A 14,574-nucleotide genomic window follows, 5' to 3' on the forward strand; every position below is an offset into this window, starting at 1 on the left:
ACCAAAGTACGTGTCTATACATCTTAAGGCAATGACAAGCCAGTGTTCGTTTAGGCTGTTATTATTCTCTGTTCCCGTGGCGCCATCTCGTGGATGTCAGGCCTCACGTACAGGCATTCTGTGCAACGTGATGTCACCAGCCTTCTCGAAATCTGGGTTGTTACTTTAACTGTCACCAGCTCATAAAGGTGAAACCAGCTTGGATCTCAGTGACGTTTCCTGCAGTTCATAACTCAATACCCTTTGGAGCCGATCCTTGTGAGAACTTCTGGCGGTGAAGAGCATTTAAAGTGCTTTGCAAAGGATACTTCACTTAAATACTGGCAGGCAGGCCAAAACTTCATTCTTTTGATTTTTCCTACTGTATTTACATATTAGGAAGATGAAATTAATGGCTTATACACCTGTTCATTCCAAAGACACCGCAAAATCCAAACCTGATGACAGGCCTGCTGAACCACACAGGGCCTCCGTGCAGCAACTCCTGCTGCAGCTTTCAATAGGCATGATTGAACTAAAGCATCTCTTTCATTAACACTGACTGAAAATCTAGTAGAACATTTCACAGATTCTTCTCAAACCTATTCTCAAATTGCACCACAACGCTAGGGTTCATAACGTGCAGGTTGACCTTGTCTTTATATCTTTCCCCATGAAACTGAAAAGTTGTCTACTGAGTTTCTGCTTCCTCCAACAGTATTGTTACTGTAATTAAGACATTCCTTAAGACTGTCTTTGACAAATGAAGTACTTGTTTTCTGTAGGTTGTATTCTTAACTACATATTTGTTACTCTCCATTGCCCCTTTTCCATTTGTTTCATGTAGATTGAGGGGGATAGGTGAACAAAGCTGTGAATTCTCTTTCCATCAGGCAGTTTGTAGCTTCATTCCTTAACTGTAGACTTAGGGGGCTGGTGCACCTACCAAAATACTCTTAAACAATAACCAGTTATCACTGATATTCTCAGTCTACTTGTCTCATAAAAAGTTCCTAATTTTGTGACATACTGCCTTGTTAAGTCCACACACTTTTTTGGTTGTAACCCATTTAAATAAAAGCTTAATAATGTTGCTAGTGCTTGATCGTGCTTAATTAGGCCACTAGACCTTGCAGTACTTGTAGCAGGAAATTTCCAGAACTTACACTGAATGACAACGTGACTTGCTTTTTCCTAAGTATGTACTGAAAAAGCCTCCGTTTCTGATGAAACTGGATTGTTTGACAAATGTCTTTTCTTGCCTTTATTAGCTTCATTTTGTTTGGTTTCTCTCCTTCCTGAAAGGAAAGGGCTTTGAGTCACTTCATCTGTGAATCATCCTGTCAAAAATTTTTGGTCCCCAGAGGCTGTATTCTAAGTATATCTATTTGTTTGTCATTATTAAGCACATCAGTCTTGTATAAAGTTTGCTGTATCACCCTGGTATTTCAACTTAAAATGTAGAATTATTTAGGGTAAGAATAAGCTTTTTTTTGTTATTTTCAATGATGCTTCATACAATATGGATAACACCTTTAGCATTAAGATGGCAAATACAACCACCTATATGTTTTAATTATTCACAATTCAGGCAGCTTGTCCCTGGTTAATGATGTGAGTATCTTCCTCCACATGCATTTTTGCCCTGTATTACATAGATCCTGACTATTCTCTAAATTAGGTCCAATTTGTCAACCTCTTTGTGGTAGGGAAGCATGTTGTGGGAGAGCAGAGTTAATATCCCATTAGTTTGTAACACATTTTTCTTTCCACATGGAAGGTCCAATGCATGATAGCCCATCTCACACTTTGTTCTGTCTCACTGGTTAGATTTTGTTGTACAGTATTTGCAAAAATAATACATTATTCTTCTTCTCTATCAATAATAAAATACTTATTTCTTTACACAAGCTAATTCTTTAGATATGGCACAACATCAGATTTTAGATAAATTGTGAAAATCCAAGAAGACCCTTCATCTATTCAGGACAATCCTGCTTATCATGATGTTTTTATTTATGTTGCATTTTCCAAGAGGGGTGGGGGAGGTTAATTGTCTTTACCATTATTTCTACACCAAATGGTTCTGGAACATGGGAGGCTTGATAGTGTTTGTTTTCTCAAATGCTGAAAACCCTGGCCTTGGCCACTTCCAAAAATTACAGCCCCGGAAGTATTTGGGGAATGTTAGTTTTCTGTCAACCAGGAAGAAAAGATGAAATTGGTTTAATGAAATGCAGGGGAATTTAATTTTCTCTCAGAAGCATAGCTTGATCAAGAGTATAAATAACAATATAATATTATGTATGAATGCAGTACATGACATTGAAGCATTTCAGCGTTCAAGACAAATAATAAGCTTTTTTTTTAATCTCAGTTTTACCATAACAGATGAGTCCAGAGATATTCAGTGATTTCTCAAACTGTTTCAATGAAGGAAGCCCATGTCAGTCAGAAAAAATACCTAACTGCTCCAGTAGCAAACTCTATACTCAGAATACACTGCTGCTAATTGTAGTTTTATCACAAGTCTCCTGACAACTTACACTTTTCTTTAAGACTGACCACTTGGAAATCTGTGACTTATGAGAATTTTAATTCTTTATGCATTTTTTTCATCTTTATAGTTGCATTTTAAAAGTATTTATAAGACAATCTTGCATTTCATCCATCATTTCAAAATGGTTCAGTTGACAGGAATGGAACTTGATAGTCTTCTGTATTAATATTCTTTTTGATGAAAAAATGAAATGTTCTATATGTCTTCAAGTAATACATCAAAAGATGGGACTGTGGCTGTGAGGGGGGAGGTGTTTTTTCTTTATAGATATTACTTGTTGTGAAACCCTGGATAATTCTTCCTCAATTATTTAAGTTGGTGCAGTCACATCTATCAGTTCAATGAGAATTTATTCATAAACTTTCATCAACCCCCTTAAGAAAAAAAGTATATGAATGGTTCTGGTACTGGGTAAGTAGTTGCCACATATCTTTTTGAGGTACCTTCATTTGCTTCCAGTTTTTTTGAGTTTTTATTCCTGCCTTTAGCTCGTCACCTATTACCATGAATTATCTTCTCATTTTACTGTTTTCAAAAAGAAAAATCAAAGCAATCTCTAGATTCCTGCTAGAAAAGCCTTCTGGTGGGATTTTGGTTGGGGTGTTGGTTTCTTTTTCGACAGGATGATATATATCTTCACAATCTAGTTTTCCTTCAAGTTCAGCACAGATTCATTGCAAATGCTAACAGAGTAATACCTAATAACAATACAGTTCATACACTGGGATGGCATAGCTGTTGAATATTTATATGCACTTCTGCTATAGTACTCTTAATAACATAGTAATGTAACCACATTTTCAGGCTGAGTAAACGTAATCGCTTTCAAGCTGATGTTTTTAAGAGGTCTATTTATTCATATTCAGCTAATAAACCCCACAACATTCAGAATACTAACACACCAGCGTGTGTGTGAGAAACCTGAGGCACCATCCTTTATCACCCACGTACCCATGTGTTTTCAGGGACTGCCAGGGATTTAATATGAGCTGAAAGCCAGCGTGGAGAACAAGAACTGGTGGGTTTTGCCCATTGACGGAACACCAACAGTTCCCTCGGACTTCCTACCACCCTTTGACCTTCTGTGCCCCTGAGGACTCGCTGGGCATCGACTGCACAGGCAAGCAGAGGCTGAGGCAGTTCTGTGCGCAGCCCCCCACCCAGGTGCCAGGTTCCATCTAGGGTGCCCAGCCCACACGCGAGGCCGGGTTTTCCGTGCATGGGATGAGAGCCCAGCCCCTGCCCCACAGGGCCCGCGCTCCCCAAGGATCCCTAAGGCGCCGGACGGCACGCCATGGGGGGACAACAACAAGGCGGGAAGACCCAGCTACGAGAGGTGATTTTATTTCTTATTGTCACAGAAGGAGGTGCCGGGGCAGCTCGGGGTGACGGTGAGCGAACGCTGACCCACAAATCTAGCGGATAGCCCCTCAACCCCCAGCTACACCGCCTCATAGCCGCCCTCAGTCCCACCCATTCCCTTTCTCTCCTTCGACTGCCTCCTCACTCCTATTTTCCACCAATCCCCGGCTCCGTTCCGCGATGCTTTCCCGCGCCGGTTGCCGCCGGCGGGCGGCGGGTGGCTGTTAGGCGGGGTCGTTAGCCCCGCCTCTGTGCAGCGGCTGGCCCGTCTGTCAGCCAGACAAGTTCGGGATTCGTCGGCGCGGGGTACGTGTCCCGCGGGCGGGGTCAGAGCGGGACGGCCGGTAGTCCCGCCCCGTGTCGATCGGGGCCGAGGCGGCAGGCATGGCCCGGTGGGGGGCTCCGCGGCCCGGCAAGGTGCGTGGGGGCGGGGGGACCGCAGAGGGGGGGCTTTTGGAGCCCCTCCGTGTCCGTCGTCGAGTCTCAGCCCTCTCTCAGGTGCCTCGTTAGAGCCCAGATTTGCGAGTGAGGGGGTGTCCCCGCCGAGCGCGGGGCTGGGACGGCCGCCTGACGACTCCTGAGGGGAAGTCGTGTCTTCGGTACCGATGCCTTTGCTTTCCTGGGCTTACCGCAGCAGCCTGTCCTCAGGGCTCAGCGGGCTACTGTGCGCGGGTACAGAGAGCACGGCAAGCTTTTCAGAAGCTCAAGGATTCTTCCTCCACCGTCCTGTATCTGTGGTTTGAGCAGCGACTGCATAGTTTAGTCCTGAAATCCCCAAAGTTCAGGTGTGTGTTTAGAGAGCGTGGTTTGCACCTGGAACGTGTATCTGTACGTCAGCCCCTGGCCGTGTTGTTAGGTGAATTGCTGTTACGTGTAGAATGTTGTGGAGTTTAATGGAGCTTCATGCTGTGAATTATGCCTTGTGAATCCAAAAGATTCAAGACTGTAATGGCAGCGGTGGGCTCCCTCCTTGCTGAGAGCTTTAACTGATCTGCCTCAGGAAATCTAGGGGTTAGTGGGTAAAGGTAGTCCGATTGTGTTGTGGAAATAGTTCATGGAAATCAAAGTCTGTTTCTGTAATAAACAGGTACTGTCATCCGGAAGGCTAACAGGAGCAGCTAAAGGAACAAATGGAAGAAAACAGTAAGACCTTAATCGTGAATACTCTCTGTGATGGGGTGTACATGTGAACAGTTGGGAACCTTGTACTCGTTATACCTCACAACTAGTCAAAAGTTCTGTGTATATATCAGAAAACATTTTTAGTTGAAAGGTAATGCAACCAGGTTCTAAGCAGCTCGTGAATAGGAAGACAAAAACTGAATAGAAATTTTGCTTGTAGAAATACAGGGGTGGCTTTTGCCATGTGTTTCATCTGTAGAAGTTTGAATTTGTGTAGTTACTAGTTGTACAGTTATGGTTGTTGAGTAAGGACTGAATTCTCCTTTGACATAAGCTTTTAATATCTGCTAGACACGTTTGTTGCAGCAATGCAAAGTTTCCAGAAGTATATTTTCTTTCTTGATAAAATTAATTTAGTTTTATATTATTGAATTTATTTTTTTTTTACTTTGCATATTAAGGAGGTAGTATAAACACTGAATTTGGCTTTCAGGTTTGGCTTAAGAAAAGGATGTCCATCTGATGTGGAGTCTGGATGCTCTCTCTATTCTACTGACTCTGAAGATCAGGTAATTGAATAGCTTTAATAGTCATCTCTTATTGGAAGAGAAGAGAAATTGGAATACCTTGAATAATAGAAGAAAACCAGGTTAGTTGAGCTATTACTGTATCTGGACGAGAAACGACTCCTGCAAAGCTAGCAAGAGTGTCAATGTTGTGGCTTGCAGATACATGCAAGTTGGCTTTGTGAGCAGTGAGTTTGGCTCTGACAGATCTCATTAAGGCACAGGATATATTTCGCAAACACAACTATGCTGTTTATGGACTGGCAGAAATATAGCCACATTTGTTAGGTTTTGTGCCAGAAAGAGTGAGTGCTGCAGCACTATTTTCTATGTAATGCTGAGTCATTTACCTCCAAAATAGAAATAGGCCATAAAAAATAGCTTAACTGTACATGGAAATAAGAATAACACACACACCCCCCGGGCAGTTACCAAAAGATAAAATCCAGCAAATGGACGTACATGCAACAACAGTATTTTTTTTAAAAAAAATTGTGTTTGCAGACTTGCATATAATTGCAAAGTAACACATGGAAAATTACATGTTTGTGCTGGTTACCAGTTGTTCTCTTCCATGTCATGGAGTGGGGAACACTCCCCTCTAAAGATACTGCCTTGGCTTACTGAAGGAAAAGTGACACTTATTTTCTGACTGCAGTGTTCTTTGTGCAGGTTGATACTATTCATAATGGGCTTGACCGCTGTGCAGCTTTACTGAAGAGTATCCTACAAAATGAGGCTACAGGTTGTACCTATTGAAAATTTGAATTTACTTGTTTACTTTCTGCAAGACTGTGTTGATTTATTTTGTTGACTGTGTTTTGTTTTGACTAATACTAGGAAGGGAGACTGTCCATAAACAACTGCGGAAAACAACTTCCCTTAAAATTACTTCCAAGCCTTCACTAACCAAAGCAAATACTTCCAAGAAGAAAGGGTTTAAAAAAACCATTACTCCTGCCCATGTCCAAAAAGAAATTGGTAAGTGGACTTTCTTGGGTTTGTTTTTATTTCTTAGGCAACATTGAGAGACTGAGAAGACAGAAGGCTTCAGATAATTGGAATAGGTTGATCTAGGGCTGGATCCACAAAAGGATATAGGCATTACTAGTTGCCTTTTAGAAACCTTGAATGTTTACTAAACAGATGTCTGAGCTTTATGTCCAAATGCCATCATCATTGAGTTCAGCTGGGAGGAAGTGGAACAGGAGAATGATAACACCCATGCCCCATTTCTCTCGGACAGTGAAGCATTACAGTACCCAGTCTCTGTTTGGGATATGTAGATACAAGCTGGCCTGGAGTTGGGTGTCCAGTCAGGCTTTTTTTAAAGATCCATTTTTTATAAACAGGAAAGAATAGCAATAAAAATAGCAGAAATGGTTTCATGGTCAGAGCACTTGAACAGAAAGGGAGATGAAGTGCTCTAGGCTGCGTTACTCTCAGTTGAAATGTTCCCCTTTCTGTTAGCATTTCTCCTTTGCTCTGCCCCATATCGTTTGTGTGATTTCTGATCCAGTAGACGAGTGGGTCCTGTGGACTAGGTGTGTGGTAGAATGTCTTTGTGAGTTGTAGCAGGTGAGTACATAGCTGATATCTTTCCAGCACTGTAAAAGTACAGAGTCTTAATTATACCCAACGTAAGAAAATTAGGTATGGAGACCACTATGGTGTAGGTTATTCAGAGAGCCTAAAAGCTTAGGAAGCAGCTGAACAGATGTCAAGAATTGCATGTCAGAACTGGCCTTCTGTAGGATTTACATCCCTTCCTGCAAGGACAGCAGTCTGTCCAGCTGGGTTAGGTTGCTCTGGAAAGAAAACAATGGATTGATTTGATCATGAGTAAAGATCTTACTGGAATCTTAAGCCGTAGGGTCTTCTACTTTTCTTTTTCAAAGGAACCTGTGAGAGTCTGTTTGACAACACAGTGAGTTTGTAGATCAAGATGATGAGCAGCCTTGGCTGGGTTTTTTGTTCTTCCTTTACAGTGCCAATACCAAACAGAAAAAATGCCTCCTCGACCGCACCTTCTACTGAGAGAGAACTTTTCAGTGCACCACAGAATCAAGTGGTTCCACCAATCCATGTGCCTTGCAGTCAGCAGTCTTCTGTGATGCATCAGAAACTGTGTGAGCATGTACAAACTCAGATGTCTCTGATAACTGGCCAACCACCACAGAACAGTAATGAAATTCCTACCATAACTCCTTTTCCCACCTCAAATCATGGTTAGTGGAACTCTTAATGCAGAGCCTGCTATTTTACTCTGTGAGTTTTGCCTGAAATTCTCCTGATTTGAATATTGATTTCTTCTAGGTTGTCAAAACATTACAGCTTTTCATTATCGATTACCTACCTCCGCATCAGCTCTGCCCCTGCAGCATTCAGCTAATTCCTTACCTACTCAGTCAGTAAGTAAAAATTCTGACTATTAAAAAACATTTTACATTAATACTGCTCACTTATTTATACATGTGTGGGTTTTCTGGAGTTGATGTAACGTTTTTCCTTAAAGAAAAAATTTGCATATTTCACCACATAGTGCTGAGAGAAAATACTGCTATCTAAAATAAATTTTTATACAGGCACCAAAAAATTAAATTAGAGGCATCTCAACTTGCTGCTGGTTTTTGCATGGTGAATTCTGTGATGGACAGCCAACAGGGAAGGCGCAGGAAATTGTTCATTACTGTTAATAATTACATTCTCAGTAACACGCATATGGAATCAGGAGCTGGTTAATGATCCTAATCTCCTATGTAGCTTTTCCCTGCCAGTGATAAAGTTGGTTATTTCTTCAGACAATTGTGTATCATTTTTAGAGCCACATTTTAAAATACTTGTGTGTTTCAGGGTATAAAACAGAGCTAATGGAGAGTGCCAGCTGCCATCTTGGGAAATGTGGTTAAGGGCTTGCACCTTGAAACTGTAAGACAGTAGGCTTACCTTCCACCTGCAGGCAGTCCATGTATAGCTAGTGCTGTCCTTCACATTTAAGAAATTTATCTACTTAAAATAATGAAAGGTAACAGTATTGTCTGTATTTCATTTTTTATTCCCTATTCTGGTTTGACTCAAGGGATGGTTGTTCATAAATCAAAACAAATCCAGCACGGCCGAGACTTTTTTTCTCTGAAGAACACTTTAATATTAAATAACATTTAAGATAAAAGTAAACCAGATTTACATTTTAATTACTCTTTAATATACTGGAAAGGTAGGCTATTAATGAGTTGTAGTTGCTTTTATAATTTGCAAAGAATGGTCAAGACTGCATTGAGTCTGGCGAGTTGTTGGGTTCTTTTTAAGATTTTTAAAACATAATTTTATTGTTTAATAAGAATATTCTTTATGCAGGCTGTTCCTGTAGACAGTGGCAATGAATGTCTGCCAGAGATGGGAGGACCTGTGGTTTGCCCAGTAGTTTCTGCTGCTTCTACTACTGCTGCACAAATGCAGTCTGCCACTGCTCTTCCTCCTGTGATCCCTTGTGTAGCATCAGATGCATTGAGTAACTCTGCAGTGCCTACATTCATCCCATCATCTTCTGGCAGAGAGATGACCCCAAACCACAAGCAACAGACAAAAGAAGCAGATTTGATAAGGTGCATACAAGCTCACCTGGCCCTGTTAGAATCACGTGAAATGATGAATGGCAGGACTGAACAGAAGCACCATCATCATTGTCCACCAAAGCACAGTGCTTCAAGTACCAAGGAGGAGGATACTTCTGAAGAACACAGTGAGGACACAGGCGGCGAAGAAGACGAATATAATGTACTTGACAACGCCCCGGTGAAAGATACAACCTGTAAGACAAGTTCAGTGAAGAAAGTTCTAAAATCTAGAAGAGAAAGTCCAGAAGAAACAGCCCACAAAGTTAAGACTGTAAAATACCTCCTTGGAGAGCTCAGGGCTCTGATAACAGATCAAGGTGAGGATGTTTTCATTGTGCAGTACACTTATTGCATACAAATAACACAAGAGCTGTGAGCACTTCATTTTGTGGAATTTTTATGTGTTGGGTTATAGGTGACATCTTAGAGCAGATTTCCACAACTTCTACAACTCCATGTTTCACTCTGGATAAGCATTACATGATTTTTTTGGAGTATTTTAACAATATCATAACAGCTAGGATAAAGCTTATATTTATTTCATATACAGTGTTTTCCCCTGAGAAAGGGAGCGGTGTAGACATTTTGCAGCAGCAGTCCTACCAAGGTTGGTTGGAGGTCTGTGATTTATCAAGAACCTAAAACATAGTTTTCTTAGTCAATCTTAAAAATTTGAAATAAATATAGTTAAAATAAAGATGAGGTTTTCTTGGAAAAAAAAATGTAGATGCTATTATTGCTTCATTGGGTATAAATATTATTGTCATATTACAGGTTGATATGTTTCTGAGATCTTTTTTTTCCCTCTGATCTCTTGCAGATGATTCAGAAATGTTAAGGTTGATGAGTGAAATAGATGACTGGGTATCATTGCTCCCAGCTGTAGTGGGAAGTACGAACATACAAGCTGAAATAGCCCTGGCTTTACAGCCCCTCCGGAGTGAAAATGCCCAGCTGCGTAGGTCAGTAACTTGTCAGTGATGGTGATTTACAGCAGATGTGTCTAAAGCATCTTTAACTGGTCTGATCTAAATGGCATACTTTATTATTGTTATAATATTAAGTAAGTGAGTCACAGCCCTTTCATCCTTGTCTGTGCAGTATATATATTATATAGCCTTACCAAGACGCTTTCTAGTTAAAAAATTAATAATTAACATATAGTAAGACTTCAGTTAATATTGATGTTCTAATCACATCAGTTACATCACAATTGAGCCTTTGTGCAGGTGGGATCCAAGTATCCTTCTCTCAGACAACTGTAGTATCAAGGTAGTTACCTGCTTATATTCTTGTAGTGTATTCTCAAATGCAAAAATGGCTCATTCCAGGGGAACTCTCAAATACAAAACTGGGTAGTGCTTTACTTCAGAGGGAAAGATACTTACCAGAACTTGCAAAGGGACTTTTGAAGAAATGCAGGAATGTAAGAAAAACGAATTATTAAAACTTTTTTATATTTCTGAAACATTCTATGACATAGAATTCTCAGTAGCAACTTCTTACCAAACTGATTTCAATGGCAGTGGTTTTGAATTTATTCTGAACTTCCTGAATTTGTGCTTTTTCCAAATTCACATGTAGGAGACTGAGGATATTAAACCAGCAACTCAGGGAACAAGAAAGAAGTGAGAAGACATCTGGGCAGAGCTGCAACTATGAATGTAAAGTACCAATAGAGACTGATGTTAGGAGCATTTTTCTTAAAGCTTTATTTAAATACATATATATAAAGACACAGATGTGTAAGTAAAAAATAGCAGAACAATTGTGGTCTTCAGTGGCATCTGAACTAACTGTTGTGGGTCTAATCCTGAAACTCCATTTACATGGATTGTTGTACCTCAGCTCTTCAGCTGCTTAGCAGCTTTTTCACTGCCTTTTTTCTGAGAAATTTCTTTCAGAAATAGCATCGGTACATGAGGGTATGTACCAGGCTTAATTTTCCCTATGTGTGTTTATGAGTCAAGATGGCATATTAGATAATTAAAAAGAAAGTCTTGAGTTTTATTCTGCTGCTTCAGAAACCACTTGTATCTGTGAGCAGAATTCATGCTATCAAGGTTATTCAGAAACTTTGTTTTAGAAATTCAAGCTGTACCACACAAAATGTTTGTGTTTTGCTTTTGGTAGTAGCATCTTTACAGTCCTTGAATATGATGCTCCAGAGTCAATTGAAGGAATCACTTAAAGGCCTTGAGTCACAGCAGGCTAAAAATGAAGAACTACTTAAAATAATAGAAAGTCAGAAAGAAGAAAATAAACGTCTTGCAAAAGGTATTCAAGATAAAGAAGAAGAATTACTTGAAAACAAACAACATTACAACATTCATTCCACCAAGCTCAAGATTGGTACGTGTTTTGAACTTGTTTAGTCTTCATTTAGTGTTTGAAATCTTGAAACAAATAACTACATAAAATCTCCTTGGTATTCTAGAAGTGGAAGAGGCATTAGCAAATGTGAAGAGCCTTCAGTTTAAGCTTGAAGCTTCAGAGAAAGAAAATAAGATTTTGGGAATAACGTTACGTCAGCGCGATGCAGAAGTTAACAGACTGCGTGAATTAACCAGGTACTAGTGGCTAAGATATTTTTTTGCCTCTTGACTTCATGCTTTTCTGGTGCTTTTTTGTTTTTTTTCTTTTTTATTGTACTCTGTGTTTTGGTGGTAGGAAGCAACGTAGGCTAAGACGTCTCTTTGTAGTTACTTCTGCTACAGTGGTGCTATGATTTGTTAAAACAGAGTAGTTGTGCTCTGTGTCTTGAGTTCTTCTGTAAAGTAAAATTCTATCTGCCATAACTTGTGCAAAATGTTAACTCTTACAGCAGACCTGCTGCTTATAAGGAGCTCCATGGGAAGTGCATGGACCTGAAAACCTACTGATGCTTCCCTTGAAGCTGTAGAATTTGAAAAACAGCTCTTAGCCTGGATTCAGGAGAGATTTTTTTTTTGTTTGTTTACACTGGTTCAAAAATTGTTCAGTTTTGAGAAAAACTCACAGATTTCAGGACCCACAGCAAGTTTTTCCTGTGGGAATGAACGATCTTTTCTTTAATAGTACACACATTTGAAGTAGAATGTGCCCAGATACTAATTACGGGTAAAGGAGGGAGTTCTTGAATCACTGAATGAAGGTGGGGTTACTCACAATTTTTTAGAGCCATTACTGTGACTTTATTCCATCATGGTCTTTTATGGCAGGCTGGGAGACTTAAATAGCTTTTTGCACATGCAGAGTGGTACGTGCATAAAATTTGTTTGGCCACAATGTGCACAGGAAGTTAAAAGTGTTGTGTCTCCTGGTTATGGTTGATCTGATCAGACTGGCAGAACATTTTTAATCAACACTTCAGATTCTTTAGCAGAAGACACATTCCATACTTCCATGACTACTATACTGGCCACCAGATGGTAGTCTACTGATGTCTTACTACATGTGTGTATGTATATGCTATTTATGTAAGCATTTAAGCATTCATTTCTGTTAATGTACAAAGCATAAGATGAGAATTCTTATCTTTTATATTTTGTACTGAAATGCAATGGGAAGAATAATTCAGAAGAGAATCTCACTGACTTTGTAACTGTTTCTGTATGCTTTTACAAGAGTTTCTTGACATAAATTTATTTAATTTTGTAGTATTCAAAGCAGGGAAGGTGTGAATAATCAGAGAATTTCATTGGGTTGTGCTCTTTTAGTTACTTTGTAGGCACATTGAAGAAACAAATTCAATGAATTTGGAATCGGTTCACATTTATACTACATGTAGAAAGAGCATTGTAACTCTGGCACAGTCTGGTAAATTGAATGTTTTGCTGTTACAAAAAAGTTTTAAACTATTTTTTAGTGACTATTTTAAAATCTGATTAATTGATCTTATCTTAACAGAACCTTGCAGGGCAGTATGGCCAAGCTTCTGTCTGACCTCACAGTAGACAACATTAGACCCAAACCTGAAAAAGGTCTCTCAAAGTCTCTTTTGGAAGACCATGAAAAGCAGATGCAACTGGATCCGTTTCCTGGGAGTACTTCAGTAATGACTTACCTCGAAAAACTAGAGATGGATAATATTTTGACAGGTACAGAACTTCAGCTGTCAAATAGAACTGGAGAATTAGAAATGGGAAATACAGCCTATGAAAATTTGGCTGCTGAAGGAAGTAAAAGAAACAGCGCGTTCTCAGAAGGAGCACCAACTCCCAGAGTATTACCAGCCTCACTGAAGCAAGATGCAGAAACAGTTAGTGATTCTGGGACTCTACTAGATGACCAAAACAGGTTGGATGAGACTGTTTATATCCCGTTGACTAGCAGTACCTCAAAAAAACAATTACCAATCTCTGAAAGACCTGGTGTGCTACCCCAAAGTAGAGGGGCTTGTGAGAAGTTGGACTACCTCTGCGAGGTCTCAAATTCTGTGCAGCAGAATGGATGTGAGACTGCAAAGGATCCAACTATTCTGGATAAATTAAGTGCTGGGTACAGCGTGAAAAAGACTGTGGGAAACACGCTTGAAGTTACAGGGGACAAAGGGAAGCCAGAAGGAGATACAGACCAGGCGAGACCAAAAGGCACTCCAAGTGCAGCTACAACAGACTTGACAGATAAACCAGACCAACCTCAGCCTGGTGCATACCCTCGTGTACCAATGCTATTTCGGAAAGAGGTTTCTCAGAAAAAAGGCAGTGAAATAGTTGACTTCAGTTCCATTTTATGTGATGATGTATCAGGGAAGTCTGAGTGGAGTGCATCCTCTTTCTCAACATTTACTTCTCGAGATGAAGAGGACTTTAGGAACAACTTAGCAGCCTTGGATGCCAGAATAGCTATGTTACAAAGAACTCTGCAGAATAACATTATGAAACAGTGAGTACAAGGAAACAAAGTGGAGTGCACTTGTTTGGATTATTTAGGTTTTTCTGAAGTATACTAAGTAGTGTGGTAATGGGTAGGGATGATTTGGGGGTTTGGTACGAAATGCCTTGTTCCTAGCAAAATTATGGATGGGATTTGTTCCTCGTTAAGCTCTGGTGCTGCTTCCTTTGGTGCTTACAACTTGAAATAACTGAGATGTGTTCCTTTTTTAAATTATTATTTAGGTTTATACTCTATAACTGCAAAATTAATTCTTCAAACAGCACTTGGTAGTTGTTTAAGAAACAATTGCTGTTAGCAATACAGTTTTTCTATTAAATTATAAAGTACACTTGCATGTGTTTTCTGCGTGCTTTTTCCAAGTAGTAAGAGCAGCATTGAGAGAGTGCATTTGAAGTCAGAGATGTCATAAAGAATTTTTTATTTCACTATAATTTGACTGTTATCAAATTGGATGTGTGGTTTTTATCCTTGGTTATGACCGTGTGTTTCA

General features: G+C 39.8%; 1 protein-coding gene across 1 annotated transcript; it reads left to right on the top strand.

The window, feature by feature from the left end:
- Window positions 1–4,285: 4,285 nt before the first annotated feature.
- CCDC14 (coiled-coil domain containing 14) lies at window positions 4,286–14,076 on the top strand (the record flags this gene model as incomplete). Its single annotated transcript, XM_084264320.1, has 13 exons — window positions 4,286–4,318; window positions 4,989–5,044; window positions 5,517–5,592; window positions 6,262–6,334; window positions 6,430–6,570; window positions 7,578–7,817; window positions 7,906–8,000; window positions 8,947–9,523; window positions 10,027–10,168; window positions 10,791–10,870; window positions 11,340–11,558; window positions 11,644–11,776; window positions 13,095–14,076. The coding sequence occupies 13 exons, from the start codon at window positions 4,286–4,288 to the stop codon at window positions 14,074–14,076; spliced, it is 2,847 nt and encodes a 948-aa protein (XP_084120446.1).
- Between the last annotated feature and the right edge of the window lie 498 nt (window positions 14,077–14,574).

The sequence above is a fragment of the Gallinula chloropus genome (assembly GCF_964237585.1).
Source record: "Gallinula chloropus genome assembly, chromosome: 5".
NCBI lineage: Eukaryota > Metazoa > Chordata > Aves > Gruiformes > Rallidae > Gallinula > Gallinula chloropus.